General features: G+C 39.5%; 1 protein-coding gene across 2 annotated transcripts; it reads left to right on the top strand.

Annotated features, from left to right (window-relative positions):
• The first annotated feature begins 218 nt into the window (after positions 1–218).
• stox2a (storkhead box 2a) lies at positions 219–26,505 on the top strand. 2 transcript variants are annotated; one of them, XM_032562630.1, is made up of 4 exons: positions 219–573; positions 10,887–11,039; positions 15,923–18,428; positions 25,611–26,505. In XM_032562630.1, the coding sequence occupies exons 1-4, from the start codon at positions 219–221 to the stop codon at positions 25,810–25,812; spliced, it is 3,216 nt and encodes a 1,071-aa protein (XP_032418521.1). In that variant the 3' UTR covers positions 25,813–26,505. The 2 variants fall into 2 exon arrangements, with proteins under 2 accessions (XP_032418521.1, XP_032418522.1); XM_032562631.1 differs by lacking the exon at positions 219–573 and adding an exon at positions 7,328–9,650.

The following is a 26,505-nucleotide window of genomic DNA, read 5'->3' as shown; positions in this document are numbered from 1 at the left end:
TGTGGCTGAAAATAGTTCGTAAAGCTCTTTGACAGTTACAGTCTGGGAGCAGCGTATCTGACGGCCGCTTACATGGAGCACCTGACCTGACTTAGGGGCAGCTTTCCTCTACAAATTCCCTTTAAAAATGAAAAACGAGGCCGCATGAGAGGTTTGAGAACTTAATAACGAGGTTCCCGCTCAGAAATGTCATTTTTCTGTCGGGAAGCGACGCAGGGATGGAAAAGTTTTCCCACATAACTCCGCTCTCTCTGGCTCTCGTGCTGTCGCGGGTCTGCGGGGAAGATGAGACGAGTTCACCGTCATCATCACCGCGGCCAGATGCAGCGGAGGTGTGGAAAAACTTAGAGCATCTCACCGGCTACGAGGTCTTCGCCAGCTTTAAAGCCGTCAACATGCGGCACTTCTGGAACAAGGCGCTGACCGAGGCTCTGTCGGAGGTCTTCTTCCTGGGCTGGATAGACGAGTGCGTGCTGCTCCTCCAGAGCCAGGAGGAGCATCTTCAGCAGCTGAGGAACGCCTGGACCAGGAGGACCCTGCAGCCACCGCAAGGCTTTCATATCAGATGCATAGGTGGGTAACAAGCTTCAGAGTCCAGCAGTGACAATCAGTTATCGGGACGCCATGTAAACGGATGTAACTCCTTGAAATCTTTAACGTCTTGACATCTTTTAGGGATGCACCGATACAAACATCTGAGGTTTAGTATCGGTCGATACCTATTCAATACAGGAAAACAGTGCTGAGTTGACTTAAAATGTTTCTTTTTTTTTTTAAATGCATACATGAATGTACTGAGTAACTTTTTTTATAACTTTTTTTGTGATTACATCACACTTAAATACACCAATATCTTCACCAGCTTGGTCAATTGTAAAAATAACAACTAGTTTGTTCAGTGAGTGCAATTAGTATAACAGCCAATCTAAAAATAAATAATAAAGGAACTTAAAGCTGACAAAAATAATAGGCTGACTACCTTCATCAAACAGAAAATAAACTGCAACAAACCGTTCAGAAACTGCAATTAGGAATTCTGAATATGATGTAAAATAAATAATAAAGCTCAGATCAGTGCATCTAAAATCAGACTCTATAATTGGGATTTTAGGTGGTTGACCAGCAAAAAAGCAGGTGTTAGTTGTGAAGTGGAAAGATGTGGCTTTTTGAGTTATTATTATTATTATTTTATTTATTTTTTTACAAAGAATGTTAAAAAGTCTTAAGGTATGGCCTAGAACAGACTTTACGAAGGGCTGGGTGTTTTGTAAACATTGCACTTTATATAAAACTCATAGGCCCAAATAATGTGAATTGTTTTGATTTTTATAAATACAAACAATATTCAAGTATTCGAAAATTATGAGGCGATGGTCAATTTCTTTGGAAGCTACATGGAGATTATGGACAGAGGACAGATTGAACCTAAAATGCACCAGTTCATCCCTCGTGATGTACTGTAATTTTCAGTAGTAAAATAATATTTCCTTAGACGACATGGCACCAAAAGTGGCTTATTTTGTTATTTTTTTGCCACTTATATGAGTTATTGTCATTTTGGTTCTTAAAATACCAAAATTACTTAACTTTATACTTTGTTCTGTTTGATGATGTAATTTTTAAATATAGATATCAGTTGCTCAGTACTTGAGTAGACTTTTTACCAAATACTTTTTTCCCTCTTGCTTGAGTAATTTCTTGGATGGCTCTTTTTCACTTTTTCTCGAGTAAATAGATGTTGAAGTAGTGCTACTCTTATTTTGAGTATAATTTTTGGGGTTCTCTACCCACCTCTGAGTGAGTCACATTCCCCATATGGAAAAACCACCAGGGCGTTTGCTGTCACCCCAGACTATGACAATCAGAATGTCTCAGTGAAAAACAAACTATAACAGAACCTGCTTTTAATAGCAAAACGTCACATATTCAAATGTGAGGCTTTATAGATCTCTTTTTGAAGTCCTGTTAACCATGTTAAAACCTGCATAGAGGAGCTGTGAGGTAAAATACTTCTAGCCAAAGTTTTAAGAGGACGTTATTAGTCTGTGATTCCAGCGAAGATGCCCCCCGGGTTGCATCCAACCAGTCGCAGCTAGTTGGAGTTAAAAGGCAGCTTATGTATCATCTCACCTTGTGACGGCAGCCGCTTTATGACTTGTACTCTTACTGATTCACAAAGACGAGTTCAGGAACTGGGCCCAGTTATTCTCAAGTTTAACTTTTCAGTACCTAGGCCCATGGTTTTTTTCTGTCAAAACTATAACTCACATACGCACCAAGTCATGTTGGGGCGTCTCTTTTAGCAGGTTCGACCACAGCAGCTTCTCAGAGACAGGCGTGGACAATGTCAGAGTTCTTCCAATTCATGTGTCTTCAGTTGGGTCACAGCTTCCATTTGCGTGTAGATGTCGGGATGCATGGTCTATGCACTGACGAGAGGCAGAGTAAAAACACAAAATTGATGTTTTTCTGTAGATTTATGCACAAAGTTCTGTTGACAATTATTCCACCACCTGAATGAAACTCAGAATGTTTGGGACACTAGCTATGTTTGCCTTGACTATAATTGCACAAATAAATGTGCTTAATGGAAACATGTCAATTAAAAAAAAAAAACAACTCTTGTTTTTTGACAAAAAGCTTTGGTGGTAGGATGAGGTGGTCTTTTGGCTGCTAGGCTGCTTTCAAGTCCTTGTCGGTACCACCAGACACTGATAAGCTGTGGAATGTTTGTCTTGTAGCTAATGACTCACCAAAATTAATAATGCCAAAACCAAAAGTGCTGGTGCAAATTTAACATATGTTGCATGCATGAAGTGAATTTTTACGAGTCATGTCATATCTTTGTGCAGTTTGAAAATCAGAGGAAGGGCTGTTTTTGTTTCAGTCTTCACATTAATAGTGAGGCCATGTGAGCACAGAGATCAGTTACAGTTTAACCAGCATGACACCCAGGCAGCTTCAGGTTTACCTGCTTCTTTTAAATGAAAACAAACAAGCCTTTCCTGTGACTAATGAATGGAAACACTGATCATGATGCAGAAACATTCAATACACAATTGAAAAATATATTTTATTTCAGGAATGTTATCACTAAGTGAAATTCATTTTATAATCGCACACAGATCGATGTTTGAAAGACTTTGTAATTATTACGATTTTCCAATTAAGATATGACATTTAAAATTAGAATAATACATCATATCAATAAATACAACTATTTTCAATATAAAAATGTAAGCTTACTGAAAAATATGTGTGCTTAAAGTTTTTTTTCCTTTCAAAATGAACTTTTAAATATCAGAGGCTTTGAGGACATTTAGCTTTCTGTTTCTGTTTGAGACATTCTAAGACGACATGAAATACAATTTACTTGGTCAGTATTAACAGTTGTGGAACTGTAACCAAGCAGACTTAATAACTTGCTTAATAAGAATTACAGAAATTATGGGGGAACTATATAAGCAGAAGCATAACCAGTATCTAATAAAGCAGCACTTATTTTTCAGCTTTAAGAAAAAAAATATTTAGAATAAGAATGTAACATAAAATTAGGAAAACGTAAAGCACTGTGAATAGTTTCTGGATGCACTGTATATGTCTTCCACTTGTCTTTTAGTGATCTAAAAGAAAATCTATATTGTGAAAAATATTTTCTTAATTCTTCACTATCATATGATTCCACACTTTCATCCTATAACAATTAACAAAGGCAAGCTTTTTGAAATATTAGTCTTGACTTTTACATATGTTTTCCTTTAAGTTGGCATGTAGTGTCTATAATTTCAAAGTACCTCTTGATTATTGCATGATTTGTACAATACCTGTGCAGTACTGAATTGTTCTTGATTCAATGAATATCTTCTTAGCTGGATCACAATAACTTGAATCATTTATTTTATTTTATTTTTTTACAGTTTTCATCAGTCACACTGGTCTAGTCTTAGTTTTTATGTGCCCAACATTTCCATACCTGAAGTTGTTTGAGAGACTAATAGTTAGCATAAATAAAAAGTCCTTATATTGTACATCTTTTGCTTCAAATCATCACTGCACTGAATTTTATACTGTTTAACTTTGTTTATTTGAGGCTCTGAGCACAATTTCAATGTGACCCACATTTTGCCTATTACTCATTATTGCAAATTTGATTTTGCTATAATTTAATAACTTTTGTCAAACCATTTCTTCTAAACTATCAGTTCCTGTTGACTTTACAGTGTTTACTAGAGTGTAATATAATGTAATATAATAATTTTATATAATAACAGCAGCAGTTTAAAAGAGTTAAACTGCTGCTGGATTAACAAGCCCAGATGAAAGTCTCCAACTTTCTGCTGTAGAAACGAGGACTTTTTTTTTTTTTGACTATTCAATCTGATTAGCAGAGGTTGAAGAATTAGGGTTTGTGCTCTTTAGGCAGGAAAAGTGCAGAGTTTGTTCAGGAAAACTCTACCCGACTCTACTTCCCTGCTCAGCACCGCTCCTCGGTGAAAGGAAAGGGAGGGCCTCCGCAGAGAATAGGAGGAAATGTTTTGACGCAGCAGAAGCTGTTGCTATATATTTCACATATGTTTTACGTTGGATATCAACGTAAAAATCTGTATGTCTTTGATCTTACTTTTAGCTTCGAGAAGGAGATTTTGGTTAAATGAGCCGCTGAGGGGCACACTCACTGCTGAGAAAGTTTTTGTGAGAAGGTCTTGACGAAAATCACATTGTTACTCTTACATGGAGTGCAGCATTATTTATTCAAGATGGAAAGATAAAAGTTAAAAACGTTTTATTATCACGTAGGAAAACTTTATTTAGCCACTGTTTCATTTGTGACATCATCATACACAAGTACAAGCTTCAGTCCAGAGTAGATGTATCACATTGATAAAAACAGCATTCTCTATGTAAAAGAAAAAGATATAAAACTTTTATAAAAACTAAATTTGACATTTCTTATATAGATGATGTACAGATGATGTAGATATGGCAAACTCTTGATGTGTTTTTTTTTCTCTTTTTTTGCAATAGTGGCATTTCATTTTACCAAATACTCTTTAGCTGCTGTATTTGTTGCTGAGAGCTGGACCATTTACTGAAATCTGTTATTAAACAAATATATTTTATAATACATTTGAAATATAAGCACCTGCTAGTAACAGTAGTCATTGCAACTGAACAATAAAATGTGGTATGCCTTACTGACATCTGCAGTTTTATATTATTCTATGTTAAGTCATTATCTTTCAGAAAAATTATAATTTTTAAGTTGTGCAAGTATTGTGGTTTAATCGATGGTGCTAAAGTAGCAACAAAATAAAAGTTCTGCTTTTTGGTTTTATGTACTGAATTGAGACTTTTTATGACAGTTTTCTTTTCTGTCCCTGAAGGTCAGTTTGAGACATGCGAATGTGACCCAGCATCTGTAAAATGCCCGGTTCTGGTCTCATTGGAAATACAACATTGCTCTTCTGAACTTGTGCTGAATAATCAGGAGTAGTCATTATCTTACTAACAGTGGACACTAAGAGCAGGTTCACTTTGAAGAATCTGAGAGCATTTTTTATTGGTGAGTCAATCAAACTGCTCCCATTAACCCTCTGGGAGCTTTTTATTTAGTTTTGCTCATTTGTCTTTTTGAAACACTTTTTTTTCATAGCGTTACAAATCAGAATTCAGGACAGACTCTCTATTTTATGTAAGAGGGGTTGTTTTTCGAGTTTCTTTTTTCCCCCCATTACGACAAGCAAATAAAAACTAATGTAGATCAAAGCTTTCAAAAAATCTATGGCAAAAGTGATTTTGACAAAATTCGGGTGAGTGTGTTAACACACCTCCTGTGATCTCAATAAATTAGAATATCTTTGAAAAATGTATTAATTCAAGTAACTCAATTTGAAAAATAAAATCCATATTTTCTCAAAGCAGCTTACGGTCATCAACATTTTGCAGTGCCACAGGCTGAATTCCTGCAAACGGAGTATTGAATACATACTGCACAGTACATGAGCATATTTTCCAATAAGTGAACATTTCTGTATTTAAAAAGCAACTTTAAATACATTAATATCATTTAAGAATCTTCAAAGAGTATTTGTGGATGGTGGTGCTGTGGACAGTCATGCAACAGTAACAGTCAGTCATGCAATGAACCTCTCTAGGCTTCTGACTGAAGACTGTTACAGTACCATTATGACATGCTAACAGCTCAGTGTCCAGGCAGCAGAGACAATATTCCACAGTAACTTGTCCTGGATGAATACATCAGCTGGTGGCAAGCTCTGCTAATCCACCTCCTTTGCTTTTGCTGCTCCATCTGGCCGTCTGGTTAGAAAGCCGGGCAGAAAATTTTAGAGTCTGGGATTTGATCTTTGCCCAACGTGATGGATGGTGGAGACGGTTTGAACTTCCTCCTTCTCTCCCGGCTCTCTGGTCCCACTCTGCATCCATTAAACCTCCTTTTTTAACTCCTCTGGGATTTGGGGTCAGAGTTGGGTCAAAGTTCAGGCACTATTTGAACCTTTCAGATGCTAATTAGCCGCTCCGAATTGTAAAGAACTTATACCTTGTTGCCACGGTTACGCATCATGTCTAAAAGTGAAAAGGTCAGAGCAAAAGTCCTCCCAGATGCAGGACATCCAGAACCAGAGGACAACTTGTCCAAACAAGCGGTGCCTAGATAAAAACAATATCAACAAAAGTCTGGAAAATAAGAACAAACCAGAGCTAACATAACAGAGCTGCTGCCAGCATGAGGACATTGAAATTCATACAAAATAATAGGGATGCACTTATACAAATATTGATATTTAATATGAATAATGCTGTCATTGCCGATAACCGATCGGCAATGACATCGGTATATGTATATATGTACTATATGTATATATACATATAGTATATGTATATATACTATATATATACATATTATATATATTTTCCCAGCATTTTGACCGTTCACTCATCCCCCCCACCCAGTCTCCCACTCAAGAAACAAAAGTCAACAAGATGACTTTTGTTACTGATGTTAGTGCCGATATATCAGACATCCCTATAAAATATGTTATATTCACATTTTGGAACTGAATTAATAAAATTATTTAAACTTTTCAATAACATTCTAATCTTATGAATTATATTATATTATATTATATTATATTATATTATATTATATTATATTATATTATATTATATTATATTATATTATATTATATGCTCTCCGTTGTGGAACAGTCACGTGAAGAGGGATCCTAGTTTTTCTGGTCCTTGTCTATGTGCTTCAGTCAACTTTCTATTTTGGGTAACTGGCTCTTTAAGGGAACAACACTCAAAAGCTAACAGCTATGAGCTCATCGGCTTGCGTTGTCATAGCAACAAAGGCTGTTGCAGCACAACTGAGAAATAAAATGGCTGGCGTTGTGTTGCTCTCCCTTCTCCTCTTCCTCCTCCTCCTGCTGCTGCTGCTCTCCTCTTTCTTTTTGGTATCAGTGAACTGGAGCAGATTGGTTGTGACACCATCCTCCACCTCCCTCCACCCGCTCCATCACCTCCCCACTTTGCCCTGTCCTGCCCCTCTCACTTTGCTCCTTGTCCCGTCCCTCCAACCGTCCATTCACACTCCACACGTGAGTCAGCATGGAGTGCATTTGCTTGTTTGCTGTTGTCTTCTTGTGTTTTTCTTTTTTCTTTTTTGCAGTTCAGCAAAGTTTCAGTTGTGTCAAGTGTTAAAAGTCAACCCTGCTGTCTCTAAGTGATTCCTGTTGACTGTGAGTTTTGTCATATAGGGCCAGGAAAGGCAGAGAGAGGGGCCCCTTCATCCCTAAAGAGGACATATGATGCAAAGAAGGTGGAGGGAGACAATGGAAATGGAAATTTAGCCAGAGACGCGTTCCTCTTTTTTTCCCCTGGACTTTTACCAGAGGAGTGGATATTTTTTTTGTATTTTGTTTTATTTATTTTTTTGTTGTGTGTGTGTGTGTGTTCATATTTACTCTCCTCTCTGCCTCTAACGCATGTCCTCGTTCTCTCTCCCTTGCATCCTCTCCTCCCATCCCCTCAGCCTCAATCACCCAGACACAGACGCATGCATGCTCACGCAGAATCACGCGCAGCAGGCGGATGCGCACATACGTACTCTCTCTCTCTCCCTCTTTCTCGCTCTCTCCCTGTCACACACACACGTGCACGCACACGCGCGCACACACATACTCACACACCCTTCCTGGAGGTGCTGGGAGCAGCTGCAGCATTAGCGTTGAAAGAGATTTTTGCCGTTGACTGGAGTTTGCATTCCCCACACCCCCTCTCAGCCTCCGCCCCCCCTCCCCCGTTAATGAATGGATGCTACGGCGATCGGATCGGGGAGCTTCTAACGTCGGATCGCGGGGGGGAAACTGTGGATATCTATTCCTGACTTGATTTATTTATTTCATTTCGATGCTCACCATTTTTTCCTCTCCCCACCCCTCTCGCTGGTGCGCTGTTGTCGAAAGGACGATGGGGTCTTGTGGCTGATGGGATAAAGATGGAGGTGAACATGGTGTCTCCGGCGCTGAGCTTACTACGGAGGTTTTAATGCCCGTCGGGGCCTGAATGGAGCTTTTTATTTTGGGCTTTTTTCTCTTTTTTTTAAAAAAGCCAGCTCTTTTGTTTTACGGGAGGGGGGATCGGCCGAGCACTCCTGTGGTGAATTGAGCTATTGTCAAAGACTGGGTCTCTTAAAGCTTTTGCTTCTGTGACCATACCATCAATCTCCTCCGGATCTCCCCCCCTCACTACCCCCCTTTTCTCCCTGCTACTTTCTGAAAAGGGAACGCGCAGCTCCCCCCCCCAAAAAAAAGCTCAGCTGAAATCCTTTTCTCACCGTCCTCCTTGCTTCCAATGCCCCATTTCCCTCATCTCTACCCCTGCTCCCTCCAACCCCCCACCCTTCCAACATCTCTCCCTCTCCCTCCTCCCACATCAGAGTGGCTACGTAATGTGCCTCCCTACGCATGCAAATGGGGATGCTACAAATGGTGGCTGGGACTGATGTCGATGAAAGGGTGATGCCTCGCGCAATCACCTGCTCCTCCGCCACCGTTGCCCCGGATCAGCCGATGACAACAGCCCACAGCGCCGACGCGCTCGTTCGTAGCTCGCTCGTGGACGTAAATGAGATGCGTGAATGTGTGTAAAGGCGCACACTGGTTCCTGCCATGTCTGGTGTGTGATCGCTCTAGCGGGACGTTCTCATTGATGCGGGGGAGGCACTGAGCCTGAGGTTGGTCGACCTCCCCCTTCCCCACCTCCCCTCCTTTCCTTCCCCCTCTCTCCCCATCCCCTGCCCTCTCTCTCTTTTCTCCCCCCCATTTCACCAGTTCCCAGCACCCCCTACCCCTTGCCACCCCTTTTTGCCCCACGCTTCCTTATCCCAGAGGTCCCTGGGGAGTGAAGGCCGCCGGATTAGGAAAAAAACAGGGGGAAAAAAAGGGGGGTCACGATGAAGAAGAACCGCAGCGGCAATCTGCGGCGGGCCTGGCCCAGCTCGGAGCTTCCCGAACGCCCGCTGGATCACAATCTCTCTCGTAGCGAGAAGGACATCCGTGTGCAGAAGCAGCATCTTCCTCCTCCTCCTCCGCATTTCTCTCCATCCCCACCAAGTTATCGTGCGCCAGGTGAGTCTGACACTCCCCCTACCCCCTACCCCATCTTCTGCCAGAAGCTCCACCTTCTCTACGCTAAGGCAGCTAAGAGTTTAGGAAAAGTGATGTGGAATCAGTTTTGAATCAGCTCCAACCCATTGGGGATGATGTGAGATGTAAGAAGTGTTGGGAAAGCTTTTCCTTTCTTTCCCAGTGGAAGCTGGCATTTCAGTGGGGTTAAATCTGTGTGTGTTTTCCTTGATATACTTTTACAATCGCACTTTATCTGAGCTATGTTTTGAAATGTAGATAACAGGTAAAGTAGGTACAGTGTGTACCGTTTGTATAAATGGTTGTAGGATGTTTACTTTTGGGAGAAATCTTGTCCTTTACTCTTATTGCGTGTTTGCTCATCTCAGACTATGAAGGACCATTCTCACTTTGCAAAACAAACACTTATTTCTTTTCATCGTATTAGACCGTCTATGTGTCCTGGTTTAAAAAGCTAAAACGCATTCGTGTGCAAATTCATAAAGTCCCCTACAGCCACACGAGGCTTAAAGGGCTTGAGATACTAAACAGAGATAACGTCATCGTGTTGCTTAACTGACCGTTCAGGCTGAGTGTTGCTGAAGAGGCAGAGCTAAAGTTAAAGAAGCACAACTCAGATGGGTGATGCCGATTCTGTTGTTTCAATGTGAAGACAGGGGGGATTTTCATGTCAAACTTGAGCTTTGGACATTAGATTCCTCATCGTCTTGTGTGATTCTCAGATGTAGGTCAGGGGACAGGGTCACTACAGCACAGATGCTGCAGCAGTTGCATGCAGCGTGTTGCTTTACAACCTTCCAGCTAGACAGATGTCGGCTTTCGGGTAGAGCTTGAAGCCCGGGCTTTCTGTGTGGTACGGGATGATCTCATCATTCGCTATGGCTGACAGCAAAGCCAGCTTATGGCGGACCTGAGAATTTCTGCGTGGGTTAGCTCGGAGTGGAATTTTGAGCAGGTCCATCTCTGAGGATGCTCTGAAACAGACGAGCGGTTTGCAAAGGATTTTTCACTCTGCTGCAGCAGATGCCTCGCTTTGCTAACCCAGAAAAGGCAGCAGCAAAGAGAGGCTAAGGAAGCACAGAGACGAGGGGAGGAGCCGTTCCTGGCAGCGTGCACACTGCCGCTGTTTGACCATTACATCATAGCTTCACACGCTGCGCCCACTGTTCATTCATGATCTAACTGTTGTGCCTGTGCCTCCTCCTCCTCATTCCGCAGGTGATGTGTCTCCGATCAGTATGTCACCTATCAGTCAGTCACAATTCATACCACTGGGGGAGATCTTGTGCTTGGCCATCTCTGCTATGAACTCTGCCCACAAGCCTGTCAACCAGGAGGCACTGATGGAGCACCTCACTGCCAGTTTTCCAGGTACAAATCCATGCAGAAACTTGGAATACATAGGGAAAAAATGTATCTATTAGAAATGTACAGTGGAGTGAAAAAATATTTCCCCTTTACAGATTTCTTCTGTTTGCTTTCTTGCTACACTTTTATGATTCAGACCATCAAACAACTTTTAGTATCCGACAAAGATAAAACAAATATGGAACAGAAAACACACAGCAGAGAAAGAAAAATGCTGGGTCAGATCAGAAGACAAAAAACAACAGCAGTGTTTGTTTAGAGATCTACTAATTTTCTGTTGTGGATAATCTATTTCTGTAACACAAGGAGAGGTACTGATATTCTGGTAAAGTATCTCCATTAATCTCTTGTTATTATTCAGGTATCAGGGCTTCCCCTAGAAAACCCAGTAAGTCCAGTGGTAGAGACGTTAGGCAGCCCATCGTGTTGTTGTGTTAAAAAATTCAGAGGTGCATGAGCAGGCATCATAATTTAGAAATAATAGCATGTGAGGCCAATGGGCAGGTGATCATGTCCTTGCGCCTAGTTTGATGCGTCAGCTACAAGCCTAGCCTAGCCTAGCTTAATGCATTATACATTACGGTTATTGGTGTATATTAAAAAACCCTATTTAAAATAAACAAAATGACATTGGCGGGGAGGCAAGTAAAGCCTGGAGGCCAACCAGGCTTATAGTATTCTGAACTGATCTTGCTTGGTATAGGCAGACTCTCCAATGCAATCAGTCCAATAAATCTGATTAGCTAATTACAAGTTAAACTGACAAACCAGGCCTTCTGAAGACTCAAGCATCCTGCTCCATATTTATTAATGTAGCATTAGCAGCTATTCCAGTAGAAGCTTCGGGAGCAGCTGTAGGTTCCTCTGTACCCAGCTAGCAAGCGAATGTTCAGACCAGTAAGTGTCCCCTGAAAGTTGAATGTTCGGAAATGGATGTTCAGTACGTTGACTAAACGTTGACTCTGAATGTTCAAATATATGTGGAAATATATTTTTTCACAGCGGGAAAAAATATTGTCTAGAAAAATATAGATATTTTTCTAGGCAATGGTTGTTTTAAAATGCTGATGTTTTCCTTGAAATTTTTTATTAGTTCCAAAACTAGTTGCATTAAAATTGACGCGTTGAACAATTGTCTCCTTCATAGACACCTTCTAATTGTACAGTCTAATATTATCATATCACGCACCCCTACCCAAAGCTTCATAAACAGAGCATTATACCTATAGTTAAACATGGTGCTGATTGTGTGATGGTCTGGGGCTGCTTTGCTGCTTCAGGACCTGGACAACTCACCGTAATGATTGGAACCATGGATTCTGCTCTCTTCCAGGAAAATATTCCTCCCTTTTTTTGTGATCGGAAGCTCAACAGACTTTGGTTTTGCAGTAAGACAATGATTGGAAGCACACCAACAAGCCTAACCATAATGACAGTTTGTGGTGGCATAATCAAAGTCTGGGCTTGAATCCGAGCACGCAACAGGTTGAAAAACCTGTTGCATGATGGTAAACAGGTTTTCCACCTTGAAAAGCCTGCAATATGTCTCAATTTAAACTATTCTGCAAATAAATATGGCCCAAAGTTCATCCACAGATAATAATAACTTAATAAATGAAAAACACATCCAAAAATGTTTTTTTTTGTTGTTTTTGTTTGTTTGTTTGTTTGTGTGTTGACTCAGGTGTCTGATATTAAGTTTTATTTGATGTTCTAAAACAATTAAGAGTTGCAAAAATAAGGAGAAATCTGTGATGGGGTAAATGCTTTTTTCACATCCTGGTATCTTTGTTATGGTTTCATGTTTTGGCTCATAACCTGATCTGCTTCGGGGTACAGAAACAGATCAGGTAGAAACAAGTACCTAAAAATGGCACTTGATTATGATTTACTTACTGATTCCGTTAAGTCCATTTCTCAACACTAAAAAAAAATATGCGCTGACAAAAGGTTAAAGCTGTTGTGCTCAGGGTGAAGTTAGTTGCAGCACAAATAGTTTCCAATATTTTGATATTTTTTTAGAAGTAATAATATTTCATATGTGTTTTAAAATGTAAATCCTCATCTTGAGAATGAAAGTCAGTGAAAAAATAAAAATACACAATTCTTCAAGATTAGTGAAATACAGTTACAGACACAGTTTGCTAAAATTCATGACCTGTTTCTGATTCCTTTCAATGCATTTCAATGAATCCAGGGAGTGATCTGAAGTGGAATTAGTCATAGTTGATTTTCACAAGAAAACAAAAATGAATAAAAATGGACATATAAGGTTAATGTCCTTCAGCAACAATATTCAATTTTACGACAGTGATGGTTATACCAATGGAATGAACATAGCCTATACCAACAGAGAAATTTCTACAATATAGAATGTTTATGTTTCAAGAAAAATTTATTAGTCTAAAAACTGTTCAATGTTAAATGAAAAATTGTGACGCTGCCTAATTTCTGTCTGTGGAGCATCAATCTGGTGCACGTAGTACTAATATTGTTTGTGTGTGAGTGGGGGGCGCGTTCATGTCTAGTAAACTTAAAGGGACAGTATTATGTAAAATTGACTTTTTAGAGCTTTACATAATGTTATACTGTTATTCCCTCATCAAAAAATGCCTAGAGTGTTGCTTTGAATCTTTTATGTTTGAAAAATTCTTTAAAAATGTTGTTAAAGGGTTTATAGAGGAGCCATGTTATGATGACTTCCTGAAGGCAGACTTTCAGAGTAAGTTTCTAAAGAGACAAAGGTCCAATGTCAAGACGTTAACTTACAAAGTCAAATTTATTTTAAGTTATATTTGCTATAGATAGCATTTTTACAACAACTGAAGGTAAAATAGTTACTTGATTGTTCTATAAAATGGCACCATATGGCTGAAAAATACATAATTCTGACCCTTTAAAAGTTCTTATGGGTCCTATTGAAGGAAGTTGTCTCAGTTTATTGCTGTGTTGATAACCTTTGGACCAAGTGCTTCAGACAAAAGACCTCACACTGTCTTTTGGTTATTCTGGTGAGTGTGAGCAACTGCTTGACTACCATGCTAGTATCCCAAGGAGGTGATAGTTAAACCAGCACCAATTACTGCTGCTGTGAAACCCTGAACTTACATCGACCACTGAGCTATTGGTGGCAGCTAGAAGCACATCCATCATAATGACAACTTCACAAGAGGAAGTTTAGACTTTGAGGTAGACAAAGTCAAAACTTTGAATACATTTATATTTGTTCCTGCCATTTCAAACCTACAGTTGAAACCAGAAGCTTACATACACAGACTTAAGCCGCCTTTTTTCCCCCCTGTCTAAAGCAAGAGATCTAACTTCTCTTGCTTTGGGTTTGTTAGAATTACCAAAATTATTTCTATTTTCTAAATGCTACAAAAATTTGAGGGAAAAACATCTGGGATTTATTTATTGATGTCTTTCGAATTAACTAGTCCACTTCATAAAATAGATAGTATCAAGAGGAAAGGATATTATGTAGAAATATTGAAGCAACATCTAATATGTATATGACCATTTAATTTAGAAAATAAATAATTAATTAATAAATAAAAATGAATAAATGACAAAAAAAGTCTTTTTTTTCATTTTTGTGGAATTTAGTAAATAGAAATAATTGTGTTAATTCTAACTGACTTAAAATGAGAGGTTTGCTCTGATTAAACTTCAGACTGAGAAAAAAAAGGTGGTTTTTACTTATAGTTTCAACTGTATCAATTGGCTGTTATACTGTACATAGTGTAAAATATATGTTGATTTCATATGTTCTTATATTATTCTATTTCTTTTACTTTTTTATTTGGTTGTCATGTTCAAAAGAAAGTAATGAACTAAGCTAAACTTCTGTCAGTGAGGGCAGTTAAGTACAACAATCTTTTTATGCAGTTTTAATAGTAATTTCATTAGAAAAGGTCATTACCAAAAGTAGGAAATTTTGTGGCAATTGTTAAAATCAGTAAGTGCCTCATCCGTAATTTTCAAAAAGTTCCAATAATTCCCTAAATAACTGTATTTATTTTATTGATCTAGACAGAGATTTTATTAATCTGTCCAATTTTGAAACCAGATATTTTCATACATGACAGCACAGTGATATAGTTAGTAGCATTGTTGTTATTTCTTTATGCTAAATGCCACAATGCCAGAGGGTTTCTTTACATACTGTACATTTCATTATTTTTTTAAGTAATCTTGCCTTCTTGTGACCTTCTTTAAGCTTATAAAAAACTTTGCTGTGGAGGTTTTGACCACCACAGGAAATGTCTCCAAAAATGTAGGGCTTTGTTCCTACGCACAATCTTTAAGCTGGCTTTTAATGTGGCTTCAGGACTACTGGTTTCTTGCTCTGAGTGTCAAACATTGACACAAAAGGGTAATGTTTATACAGTGAATGTAAGCATCTGTCAAGATCTGCCAACTGTAAATGATTAATGCAACATACTGCAAGGAATTAAATGTTTAAAATTGTTATGTTTCTGCTGAGTTAAAACTAGATAACCTGTAAAACACGGAAAGTCTACATTATTTCTTAAAAAACAGGAGAATATACAGTCATATTTAATAAATTAGAGTATTATTTTTAAAAGTTCATTTATTCAGCTCAATGAAACAGATTATATGACTTAATTCCACACAAACTGATGCCTTTAAGCCTTAAATAAGTAAATTATACATATTTTTTGCTTACAGTTAATGAGAACACAACATTTCAGATTTAAGGGAATATTTCATCAAACCTATAAAAAACATTTTAATACAGAAATGGGGGTTTAATGAAAACATGTTTAATACAAGTTTCCCCTTGACTTTACCAGATTTGTCTACTATTCTTTCCACTAATATTTTCATTTTACTTTATTGAGTCCAATATGTGCCTCTTGCAGGTGTGCCTACACCCAGCCCAGAGGTCCTGCGACACACTCTGAACATGCTGGTGCGAGAGAGGAAGATATATCCAACTCCAGAGGGCTACTTCATCGTCACTCCCCAGACGTACTTTATCACTCCTTCTCTCATCAGAACAAACAACAAGTGGTATCACCTGGAGGATCGGCTTCCGGAGCGTCAGCAGCAACAGCCACAGAACTGTACCTCACCTCAGTCTGGGAATGTCACACCATCCACACCAGGCTGCATGAGAGATAGGCCTTCTCGCAAGAACCACAATGACTCATACAATTCCTATCGTGAGGACCAGTCAAGACTGCATGGCTCTGCACTCCAAAGTAAGTCACCAAAGGAGCACAAGGGAGATTCCTATCAAAGCAAGCCACCCAAGGATCAAAATGGCGGGGAGACCCTTCCAAGCACGTCGACCAGGGAACACAGAGGAGAGCCGCCATCATACCCACATCCCCCGGCTCCCACTTCTCCTCCTATACAGTCTCCGCCTTCTCAAGATCAAGCTGATAAGAGCAAAGGCATTACTTCTTTCCCTTATAAAGCTGACACTCTGACCAAAAAGAAAGAGGCAAGTAGTGGTGGAAGTGGTGAGAAGCAAACCAAAAGGTTTGGTCTCAAACTTTTTAGACTAAGTTTCAAGAAGGATAAAATGCGACAGCTGGCTACCTTCTCAGCCCAGTTCCCCCCTGAGGAATGGCCCCTACGTGACGAGGACGTACCAACCACACCCATTCCACGGGAGGTGGAGATGGAGATAATTCGGAGGATTAACCCTGACTTAACAGTGGAGAATGTTGCGAGGCACACTGCTGTAATGAAGAGGCTGGAGGAAGAGCGTACACAGAAGAACAAGGCGGGGTCTTCTGCCCAGCACAGTGCACGCAGCCGGAGGGGCAGGGGCCACCGGAGGGCACTACATGGTAAGTCTCGGTCTCACAGCAAACCAAGGACATCCAGGGGAGACCCATCCGAAGGTTCAAACTGGGATCTTGTGTTCATGGAAAGGGATTATCGTTTCTTTAGCCACTCGTTGGTTCGCTCGCCTCGGGAAGCTATGTACACTCTGGAACGCAGGCGAAGTGGAGGTGCAACGTATCTGGTTCACAGTAACCCCAATATTACTGAATCGTACTGCCCAGTTACACCTGAGTGGGACGTGTCTGGGGAGCTGGCCAAGAGACGAACTGAGATGCCCTTTCCTGAGCCTTCACGTGGAACGTGTCAGTCCAGAGTGCAAAGAAGTCACAGCCACAATCAGGACAGGAAGTCTCGACACGAGAGGTCAGATCAAGCTAAGGAACGATCTCGGTCAATGGACAATTCTCTCAAGGGTCCGTCACTGGGAGCCCCGGAAGACTTTGAACCCAGTCTGGAGGAGCGTAGTCATTACTACACTGATGATGGCACTCTTCGAGCCACACAGAAGTCCTCCCACTACTCAAGGATCATGTTCTCTGCTGCTAAGTTCCACTCCGACTTTAATGTGCCTGATTTGGGGAAAGGGAGTCTGGATGAGTCAAGGATCCGGAGTACAATGGAAAGGAACAAAAGCAGAGACAGTTTGCCGACGTACAATGAGCTAATGGGACTTTCTCCTAAGCCCTCTACGGATGAGTACTTCCAGTGCAATACATCAAATGAAACAATCCTTACTGCCCCTTCGCCTCAGGCAAAATCAGAATATGACACATTAACCTCATCAGGGGGACTCCGAAAGGGCTCTCCAGCTGACCGGCAAACTCCTCACCTTACCTCTCCTCATACAATGGAGTACAAAGAGGACATGTCGGCAGCAAAGGGACAGAGCGGTTCAGCGCGACTGACGCCAAGCCAGACGCCAGAACCAGCACAAAATGCCCGTTTGACACCACACCAACACAATGTCGATCCTGGAGGGGGAGGAGGCAGTTTGGTGATAAAGAGGAAAGAGATCTTCAGCAAGGACACTTTGTTCAAACCTCCACATAATGCCTTGTCCACTGGCTATGTGGACAGCAGCTACACCAAGTCTGGCACATTGCGGAAAGCCTCACATGCCAAATCAACAGAGGCCCTAGACAATCCTGAGCCCCAGCAGCCTTCCAATTCAGCCACTTCCTCAGCGTCACCTGCAGTTTTACAGAGCAGCTTGGAGCCAACAGTCCCTTCTGCCTCCTTTGACTATTATAACGTATCAGATGATGAGGAGGAGGAAGAGGCAGAGGAGGACTCGCACAAAGAGTTGGCCACAGCAGAGGACAGCAAAGACCATGGGGAAGGAGGCGGAAATGTTGGAGGCAGCAGTGGTGGTGGCGGAGAAGGAACCATGCAGTGGCTCCTTGAACGGGAGAAGGAGCACGATTTGCAGCGGAAACTGGAGACCAATCTGACCCTGCTCAGCCCCAAGGAGACGGAGAACAGCAGCAGCCAGAAGTCGGCCCACTCTGCCCGCTTGGACAGCATGGACAGCAGCAGTGTCACAGTGGACAGTGGCTTTAACTCTCCTAGGTAAGAGCCAAAGTAAACTGTGCATCATTTAAAACTGATAAGAGAATGTGTCCTCAAGTCTCAAATCCATCTGTTTGTGGCCAGATCACAAGTATTTTGAAATGTTAGACCCACATACAAGTATCTAAAGATCAATCACCTCTTAGTGCATCTAGGGCGTGGCAATCCTCAGTGCTTAAAAAGATAATGCCTTTGAAGAAGCAAGACAAGTTCAGTTGCCATTTGTTTAAGCAAATAGGATGATTTATAAATCCATACAAATATTTTATTAAACTTATTTTTTGAATTGGCACAACAGTCAGTTGGGAAATAATCAACTGGATATCCTTTCTAAAATACAGGTGATCTCTGCAACTCAATATGCTTTTATACGTTGTTTTTAAATCTCGTTTTTTTTCTTTACTGTCTTAATTTTCCTACCTTTTCATTAGTGCCAGGTTGTAATGTTGAGAATTTCCCAGTGGGGATTGATAAAGTATTTCTGATTCCAAGGGAAAGAGTGGTTTTTAGTGAGGGACAGACTGACAGGAGTCTCCATGGACTATGATGTTTGCAGATGACATTGTGATAGGCAGTGAGAGCAGCGTGGAAGTAGAGGAAAACCTAGAGGTGGAGGCATGTGCTGGAAAAGAGGGGAATGGAGACTAGTCACAGCAAGATGGAATACACGTGCAAATGAGAATGGCACAGTGGAACGGTGATGTTACACTGAGTAGAAGTAAAGAAAGTAGAGGACTTTAAGAACTTAGGATTAACAGTCCAAAGCAACGGTGAGTCTGGAAAAGAGGTGAAGAAGGGTGTGCAAACAAGTTGGGATGAGTGGAGTCAGGTGTGATATGTGATAAAAGGGTCTTGTAAAGAATGAAAAGAAAGGTGTACAAGACAGTAGTTGGACCAGCGATGTGTGGTTCAGAGACAGAACCGATAAGGAAAAGACTGGAGGCAGAACTGGAGCTGGCTGAGGTCAAGATGTTGAGGTTATGTTTGGGAGTGACGAGGATGAATATTTTTTAGGATTGAGGACATCAAAGGAACATCTCATGTTAGATGTTTTGGAGTTAAAGTTAGAGAGACCATACTGAGATGGTTTGGAAATGTTCCGAGGAGAGATAATGGTTATATTGTTAGAAGGATCCTGGTTGGAGCCACCGAGCAGGAGGCCAGGAGGTACACAAAACCGGAGATTTAAGGATCTGGTTGGACAGTGTGAAGATAAAGGATGGGGAGGATAGGAATAAATGGAGGCTGATGATTGGGTGTGGCAACCCCTGAAGGGAAAAGCCAAAAGAGAAGATTTTTAACACAACATTTATTAAACAATAAAAATCAAATCAAACAATCAGCAGCACAATAATTGACATTTATAATAATAATTTGTTATATTCTAATTCGTTCTGTTCTGAAATGGAGCACAGTCTGCTTTCAAACCCCCACAGGTCCACAAACTCTTTGAGGTTCCCGGTAGCTTTGTAAAAGCAAAACTCCAGCCTCAGTCTGGCTTTTACGTTAATCTTCCACACATCAATAATACTCAAATGAGGTCCAGCCTGCATCTTATCACGTCGAGTTAAATAAATAGCCATCTTGGCTTCTGATAATAAATAATTTAAAATCCGTGACTTAAATCACGGATTTAAGTCTTCACCAAAAGAGAAGAAGAAGAAGAAAAAAAATCTGGTTCCCTCAGAATCAGAAATACTTTATTTTTACTCAGGAATCTGAGTAAAATCTATGCCACACTTTTCAGATATTTGAATATTAATCTTTTTTCCACCTTATAACAAAGTACTTTCTTGTTTTGTTCTTTAACATTCCCAAAAATAAAATGAAGTTTGTGGTTAGGTAAGGGGATAGTTTTGTGAGGCAGTGTAATTTCAACAGAAACTTAAAAGAGTGAACAAGCTTTAGTGAGAATTTAGTTTTATTAAAGATTGTCAAAAATGCAGCAATTAATTCAGTTAAGCCCAGAAGTATTCCTAAGATTTAGTTGTAATTAATCTTTCAATTTTATCAAAATGTTCATTTTGAATGGAAGTAACGTTAATGTTTTGAAGTGGCCCAGCCAGATTCCAAACTTAAATCTGCTGAAGAATTTATGGAGGAAGGTAAAGAATATGATGATGACAATGAGGCCTTCCAACCTCAAAGACCTGGAGCACATTACCAAAGATAATTAAATGTTCAACTTACCAGTGAAAACATAGAAAACAACGGTTAGCAATTATCAGAAGGGAGTCTTCTGATACATTACAGTATTCTGAAAAATACTGTAATGGAACATGCTATTATACAAATAAAACTTCAAAAATTTAATGTATATTGTATATAAGCCTGTGAATTCAAATATTTTTCTATACTATTTTTAATTGTATGTACTAAAGCTGCAGCATTTAACTTTTATTAAAACAAATTTTGTTTTACATATTTGTTAAAACTGCCACCATGTCATGAGAGTATAATACGAGACAGATAATCTGTTCTTTCAAATATCTTTTTATTTTTACTAGAAATATATTGACAGATATGATACATGTAGACAATCTCCTCCATCTTCTCTATCTATTGTCATCTGCAGAAAAGCACTACCCCCATTGTCAGAAGCAACCAATCAGAACCAGGAGGAGGGTGTTAGCGCTGTCAATCGTGCTCGGGTACATACTGATTAATGTGCTAATGGCGGAGAAGCAACTTACCGTTCCAGGAGAACTGTTTATCCGCTGTCATCAGTCGCCATGCCAACTAGCCTGAGCATTCATGGCAGGCTCCGTTGTGAAGAACAAGTTGTAATATAGCAGAGAGCAAGGGGGGAGGGTGGGAGCAGTGCGAACACTAAGCTGATTGACAGCACTAAGACCGCCTGGCTCTGATTGGTTGTTTCTGACCAATCGGTTTATTTCTGCAGATAGTAGTAGGAGAAAACAGAGGAGCTTGATTTTTTTTCACGGATCATCTGTCTTACACTAAATTGTCACAACATGACAGTTTTAACAAATATGTAAAAAGCATGTTTTATAACGGTTACATACTGCAACTTAAAACAACACAATATTTCTTACCTGTCTCATGAGACAAGTGTCCAGTTGCTGATAGCACGATTTTGTTTGGCACCGTTTAGCTAACTTAGCTAAATTAGGATAAAACATTTCCTCACAAACTTTAAATAATAAATAATGTGTGGCATCAACCTGGTAGTGCTCAGAAGGGCAATCTACCATCACTCTCATTATCTGGTTTAAAAGATTTAACAGTGTCAGACAACACAAATTATTTTGTGATAACAGTAGGAAAACATTACCCTACAAACGATTAGCAGAGTTCTGGTTGCAATTCAAAACATTTCTTATTGTTCAAACTTTGGTTATTTTATATTGCTTACAAAATTAAAATAATTTCAGTAACAAAATCCAATTTACAAAATCCAAATGTGACAATACAAAACTGACACTTTCACTGCAGTTACTAAGCTGATACTAATGTTGATATGCTATTGCTGGCTGATGTTTGGACAATTTCAGGGCAGTTTTAGAATTGTGGACTGTAGTCGATCGTCTCTTATTCAGAATCTAAAATATTTAGACTGATCAAGCATAAACTAGTTAATAGATTTGATTACGCTAAGAAGAGGTAAAGCTCATTTGGCTAAATTCGCTATCATTCTAACTTGAACAATGAACAGCGTTGGCAGCTGCGATTCTGCCCACCAAGTTGAAAAAATAAACTGAGTGACAGACAAGACAAAAATGTGTTGTAACACAAGTTGATACCAACATATCAAACCTGAATTATTTACATTGTTTATGGATTCTTTAAAATGATTTCCCAAACCTTCATTCTATGTGTTAAACATGTTTCAGTGCTTTATTTAAGGCTATCCTGAATCTTTCATGGACGTCTGTGGCACAGTAGGTAGAATCTGCAGGTTGTAGGTGTGATTACAGCTTCTTCCGTTCACATGTCAGTGTACCCATAAACAAGCCACATATTCCCAAGTTTTTTAGCGTGTGAGCAAATTTCCAATTTTAGTGTTTTTATGGGATCTGGTGTGTAATCGTTCATACGCCATGCTGTGCTGTAATGTGAATCCTCAGACCCCTCTAGAAACGTTTTTCGAAAATAGGGACAAATGGCAAATCTAGCAATTTTTTTTGGTTGCATTCTTGGAGACTTTTGGAGAGTCTGAAGTGAAGTATTGTTTCTCTGAATGAGCGGTGGGTGCAGCTGTGACCCTCTCACTGCCCTAAAACCCTCAGAGGCAGCCCAGCAGTCCTTTTTAGGCTTCAGCCTCTCTGAAAATTAATTGCACAGAGTGGGATGTAAATGTAGTATTTTTTATTATTATTATTATTTATTTTTTTATCTAAAATGAATTACTGCACTAAAATAAATAAGCTCAAATCTATTGTTGTTTATGATTATCTGAGATTGTAGCCTTAAACTAAACTAGGTTTAAGAAAGCTAACAAAAAAGACAAAAATAAATAAATAAATAAAATGAATGAATGAGAAAGTAAGTAAGTAAAAACTCTGCCATAGTGTTTCTTTGGATCACTTTTAAAGGTTCCAGGCTCTAATAAAGCATTAGCATTCTTACTCACTTTTTGTTTGTCTTATTGACTTCCTTTCTCTTTCCTACAGTGTTTCATCATAATCTCATGCAGATGGCTAGTGACATGATGGCAACACTGATTCTGTAGAAAAGACAAACAGACGGGACCAAAACATTTTTGGGATAATTGTAGAAACCCATTGTTGTATCTGGTTTTTTGCTCCCTTTGTACAGGCCAAAACCTGAATTATTTTTTACAGTTTGTTTTAAACTCAGTGGAACATGTGTTGAACCATACACTTGTATTCGCGGAAACACAAAAAGTATGAGTCGTGTGTTATTGCTTTTCTTAAAAAAAAAAACCCATTAAAGTTGGCATGATAGTTGACGTTAACATGACTGCTTGAAAACTGTTTTGACTTTTTTGGGGGGATTACTTTAGTTAAATTATCACTAGCTAAATGAGTTCAATTAGCATGATAGACTTTGTCACTGTCTATGACACCTTTAAAATGATAAAGGTGTCATTCTTGGATTCTGCTTTATAAGATAAAGTCTTTGAAAAGCATGACAACATACTTGGTTACATATGTTATGATAAATATTGCCATATCCACAACTGACTAACTAGACTTCGGCTTTGGACAGTTTTCCGATTAGAACTAACGTTTCTGAGCAGAACTGATTCAAAAGAATTGCTGTGCCACTCGCAGCAGCATTAGATGTTCAGTAGAAAATACCAGGGTCGTAGGTTGCATCATGCTCCTCATACTGCCTGTGTCGGTTGCTCATTTCTTAAGAATGTGGTTAAAATCTTGTCTAATGTATTCATAAACCCAGTTTTGTGATTCATCTTACCTTCAGAGTTCCATGGTTTGTTCTCCTGTAGGTATTGACTGCACTTAACCTCAACAAATCTGAACATTTTTTTATTTATTATTATTATTATTATTATTTTCTGTGCTTTGATTTATTTTTTTATCAATTTGAGGGAATTTTGCAAAGTCAACCACTCATCTGTCCACTGTCACCACAAGCTTACTTAGGAGGAGGGATTGCTACAAAGTCAAAGATGTAATCAGCTGGACTTCCTTGGACACATACCTTAATATAAAATTAAAAGCAAAATTTTATTATATTTGATCATAATTGGGATTGCATTGACTGTATGGAATGAAATTTAAGGCGTGTGTTGGTGTTCTGTGAAAAAAAAAAAAAGCTGTGAAAACAAATGTTCCCCTTAAAAATAATTTTTTGTTTGTTTCAGGTCAACTAAAAAAATCTAATATCAAACAAAGATATTCTGAGGGAAAAAAAAAATCAGTTTTCAAAACATGATTTTGTCTATTAAGGCTAGAAAGGTAAAAAAAAAAAAAAAAAAAGTCCAGAAAGAACAAGGTCTCAATAACAGATAGATTTAACATTCAGCTACCTTTTTGGAAGGTGTGTAAAACTACCAACATTTCAAAAGTTTAACATTGTAGCAAAACAAACAGCTTAGGACCTGGACCATTTCCTTTAAATGATGGAAACATGAGTTCTGCACTGTGGCAGAACATTCAGAATAAGCATATCAGGCTATTAGTTTTTGACTTAGAGCTCAAGCTTATGTTATGCATTTACTTTATTATGTAGCAGGACAATTGTTCAAGGAGCAGCAGCAATTTCACCCCAGAATGTCTCCACAAAAACCAAGTGGCTTTCAAGTGGCCTACGTAAAGTTCTGACTAAAATCAAATTGAGATGCTGCAGCCTGACCCTAAACAAGCTGCTATTGCTAGGGAACCCTCCAATGGGACTGAATTAAAACCATTCTGCTTAATGGCTCAAAATTCCTCTGCAAAACAGTCATAGTCAGTTATCCCAAATGCCTGACAGGCAGTTGTTGCCTGCTGAGGGAGGTGCAACAATTTTACTTTGTTTATTTAATTACTCTATGCTGGAAAATTCTTTTGCAAACCTGACAAACTTAAAGGTGCACTATGTTACATTTTTGTAAAAAAACAAAAACAAAACAACAACAAACATGTTTTTATATATTTGTTAAAACTGTCTCCAGTGACAGTGTAATACGAGACACAATCTAGGAAAATATTGATCTGCTCCACTTCCTTCCTGAGCTGCGGTAGCTGTCTGGAGAAATGCACCAAAAACAGCCAATCAGAGCCAGGAGGAGGGGCTTAGAGCTGTCAATCAACCTCATGAATGTACTTTTCAAATGTGATAGTGGCGGTGAAACAACTTACTGTTACAAGAAAACTATTTATCTGCTGTCGTTGGTGGCCGTGCTCACTAGCCTTAGCATTCATGAGAGGCTGTACTAGCTGTGGCGTAACAGAGAGCAACGGGGGCAGGAAAAGGAGGGATGAGCAGCGCTACACAGATACGTGATTCACAGCGCAAAGACCCTCCTTCTCGTTATTAGACAGCATTGGGAGCTCTGGGAAAAGGCATAGGAACTCCATTTTTTCACAGATTATCTGTCTCATACCAAACTGTCACGACAGCTCTAAGTGTAACAAAAAAAGCCAAAACCAAGAAACCTGTTAGGGAGCAAAAACTGTTTTTCACTACACTGTAAAAAAAAAACTCATTTGAATTTCTAATTTCCAAGCTAACTTTCTGTTTGTCGTGCAGAACGCGTGAAAGCCTTGCATCCAACACATCCAGCATCGTGGAAAGCAATAGACGGCAGAATCCGGCACTGAGCCCCGGCCACATTGGCACCAGCAGCATTGGACTGCCTTTCAGCTTTCGCGCCATCCCCGAGCCCCCCACCACACAGCCTGAGAAACTGCAGAAGTCATCGAACTGCCTGGCCTCCATCACCAGCGTCTGACAGACAGCACGGACTGAGACGGCCCAGGTGATGGAGCTGAAGTGAGGTGTTTTCACCATTTTGGTTTTCGTTTTTTCCGTTCTTTCTTTTTATTTCCTTTTTTTTTTTCTAACCCTTGCGTTCCTCAACCAGTCACACACACATAAACACTCCACACATCTTCAGACTCCTGAGGATCCATTTACTGGGACTGTTACAAAAACAGGCATGGCTTCAAGAGACTGTTCCTACAGCATCCAGAACTTAACTGCAAAAAAAACCCCCAGAAGAACAGGACAGAATATCAAGGCTGCAGCAGGTGCAGAAACCGACCTAAACTGCGTTGATTTTGGTGACATGGACTCTAGTTCGGCTTATATCAAGATTCTTGAATATTGGTATTGGAAAGTAGTAGACTATAGGATTCAAGTTACATTTGGAAATATCAAAAAAGCTTTTTATATCGCTTAACAATACATGTCCGATTAAATGTTCTCCTTCCTGAAATAGCGTTGAGTTCTCCAGGACAATTTAATGTATCAGCACAATGTCGAGATAATAAAAGTTGATCCTGAGAACAACAAATGAAAGATATGAAAACATGAATCAGCTCAGATTTGTGTACCGCAATGCAAATTATGTATGTATACTCGATACTTTTGATATCCTAATTATTATAATGGTGGTATTAAAGATGCTATGTGACCAAAACGA

The sequence above is a fragment of the Xiphophorus hellerii genome, chromosome 5 (assembly GCF_003331165.1).
Source record: "Xiphophorus hellerii strain 12219 chromosome 5, Xiphophorus_hellerii-4.1, whole genome shotgun sequence".
In the NCBI taxonomy this organism is placed as follows: Eukaryota; Metazoa; Chordata; class Actinopteri; order Cyprinodontiformes; family Poeciliidae; genus Xiphophorus; species Xiphophorus hellerii.
This window is presented reverse-complemented; position numbering and strand designations above follow the sequence as displayed.

Excerpts from the sequence above, each read along its gene's own strand:
- stox2a (XM_032562630.1), top strand. The coding sequence starts at position 219 with ATGGAAAAGTTTTCCCACATAACTCCGCTCTCTCTGGCTCTCGTGCTG. Across the intron at positions 11,040-15,922 it reads CCTCACTGCCAGTTTTCCAG|GTGTGCCTACACCCAGCCCA; the intron begins GTACAAATCCAT and ends TGCCTCTTGCAG. Across the intron at positions 18,429-25,610 it reads AGTGGCTTTAACTCTCCTAG|AACGCGTGAAAGCCTTGCAT; the intron begins GTAAGAGCCAAA and ends TTTGTCGTGCAG.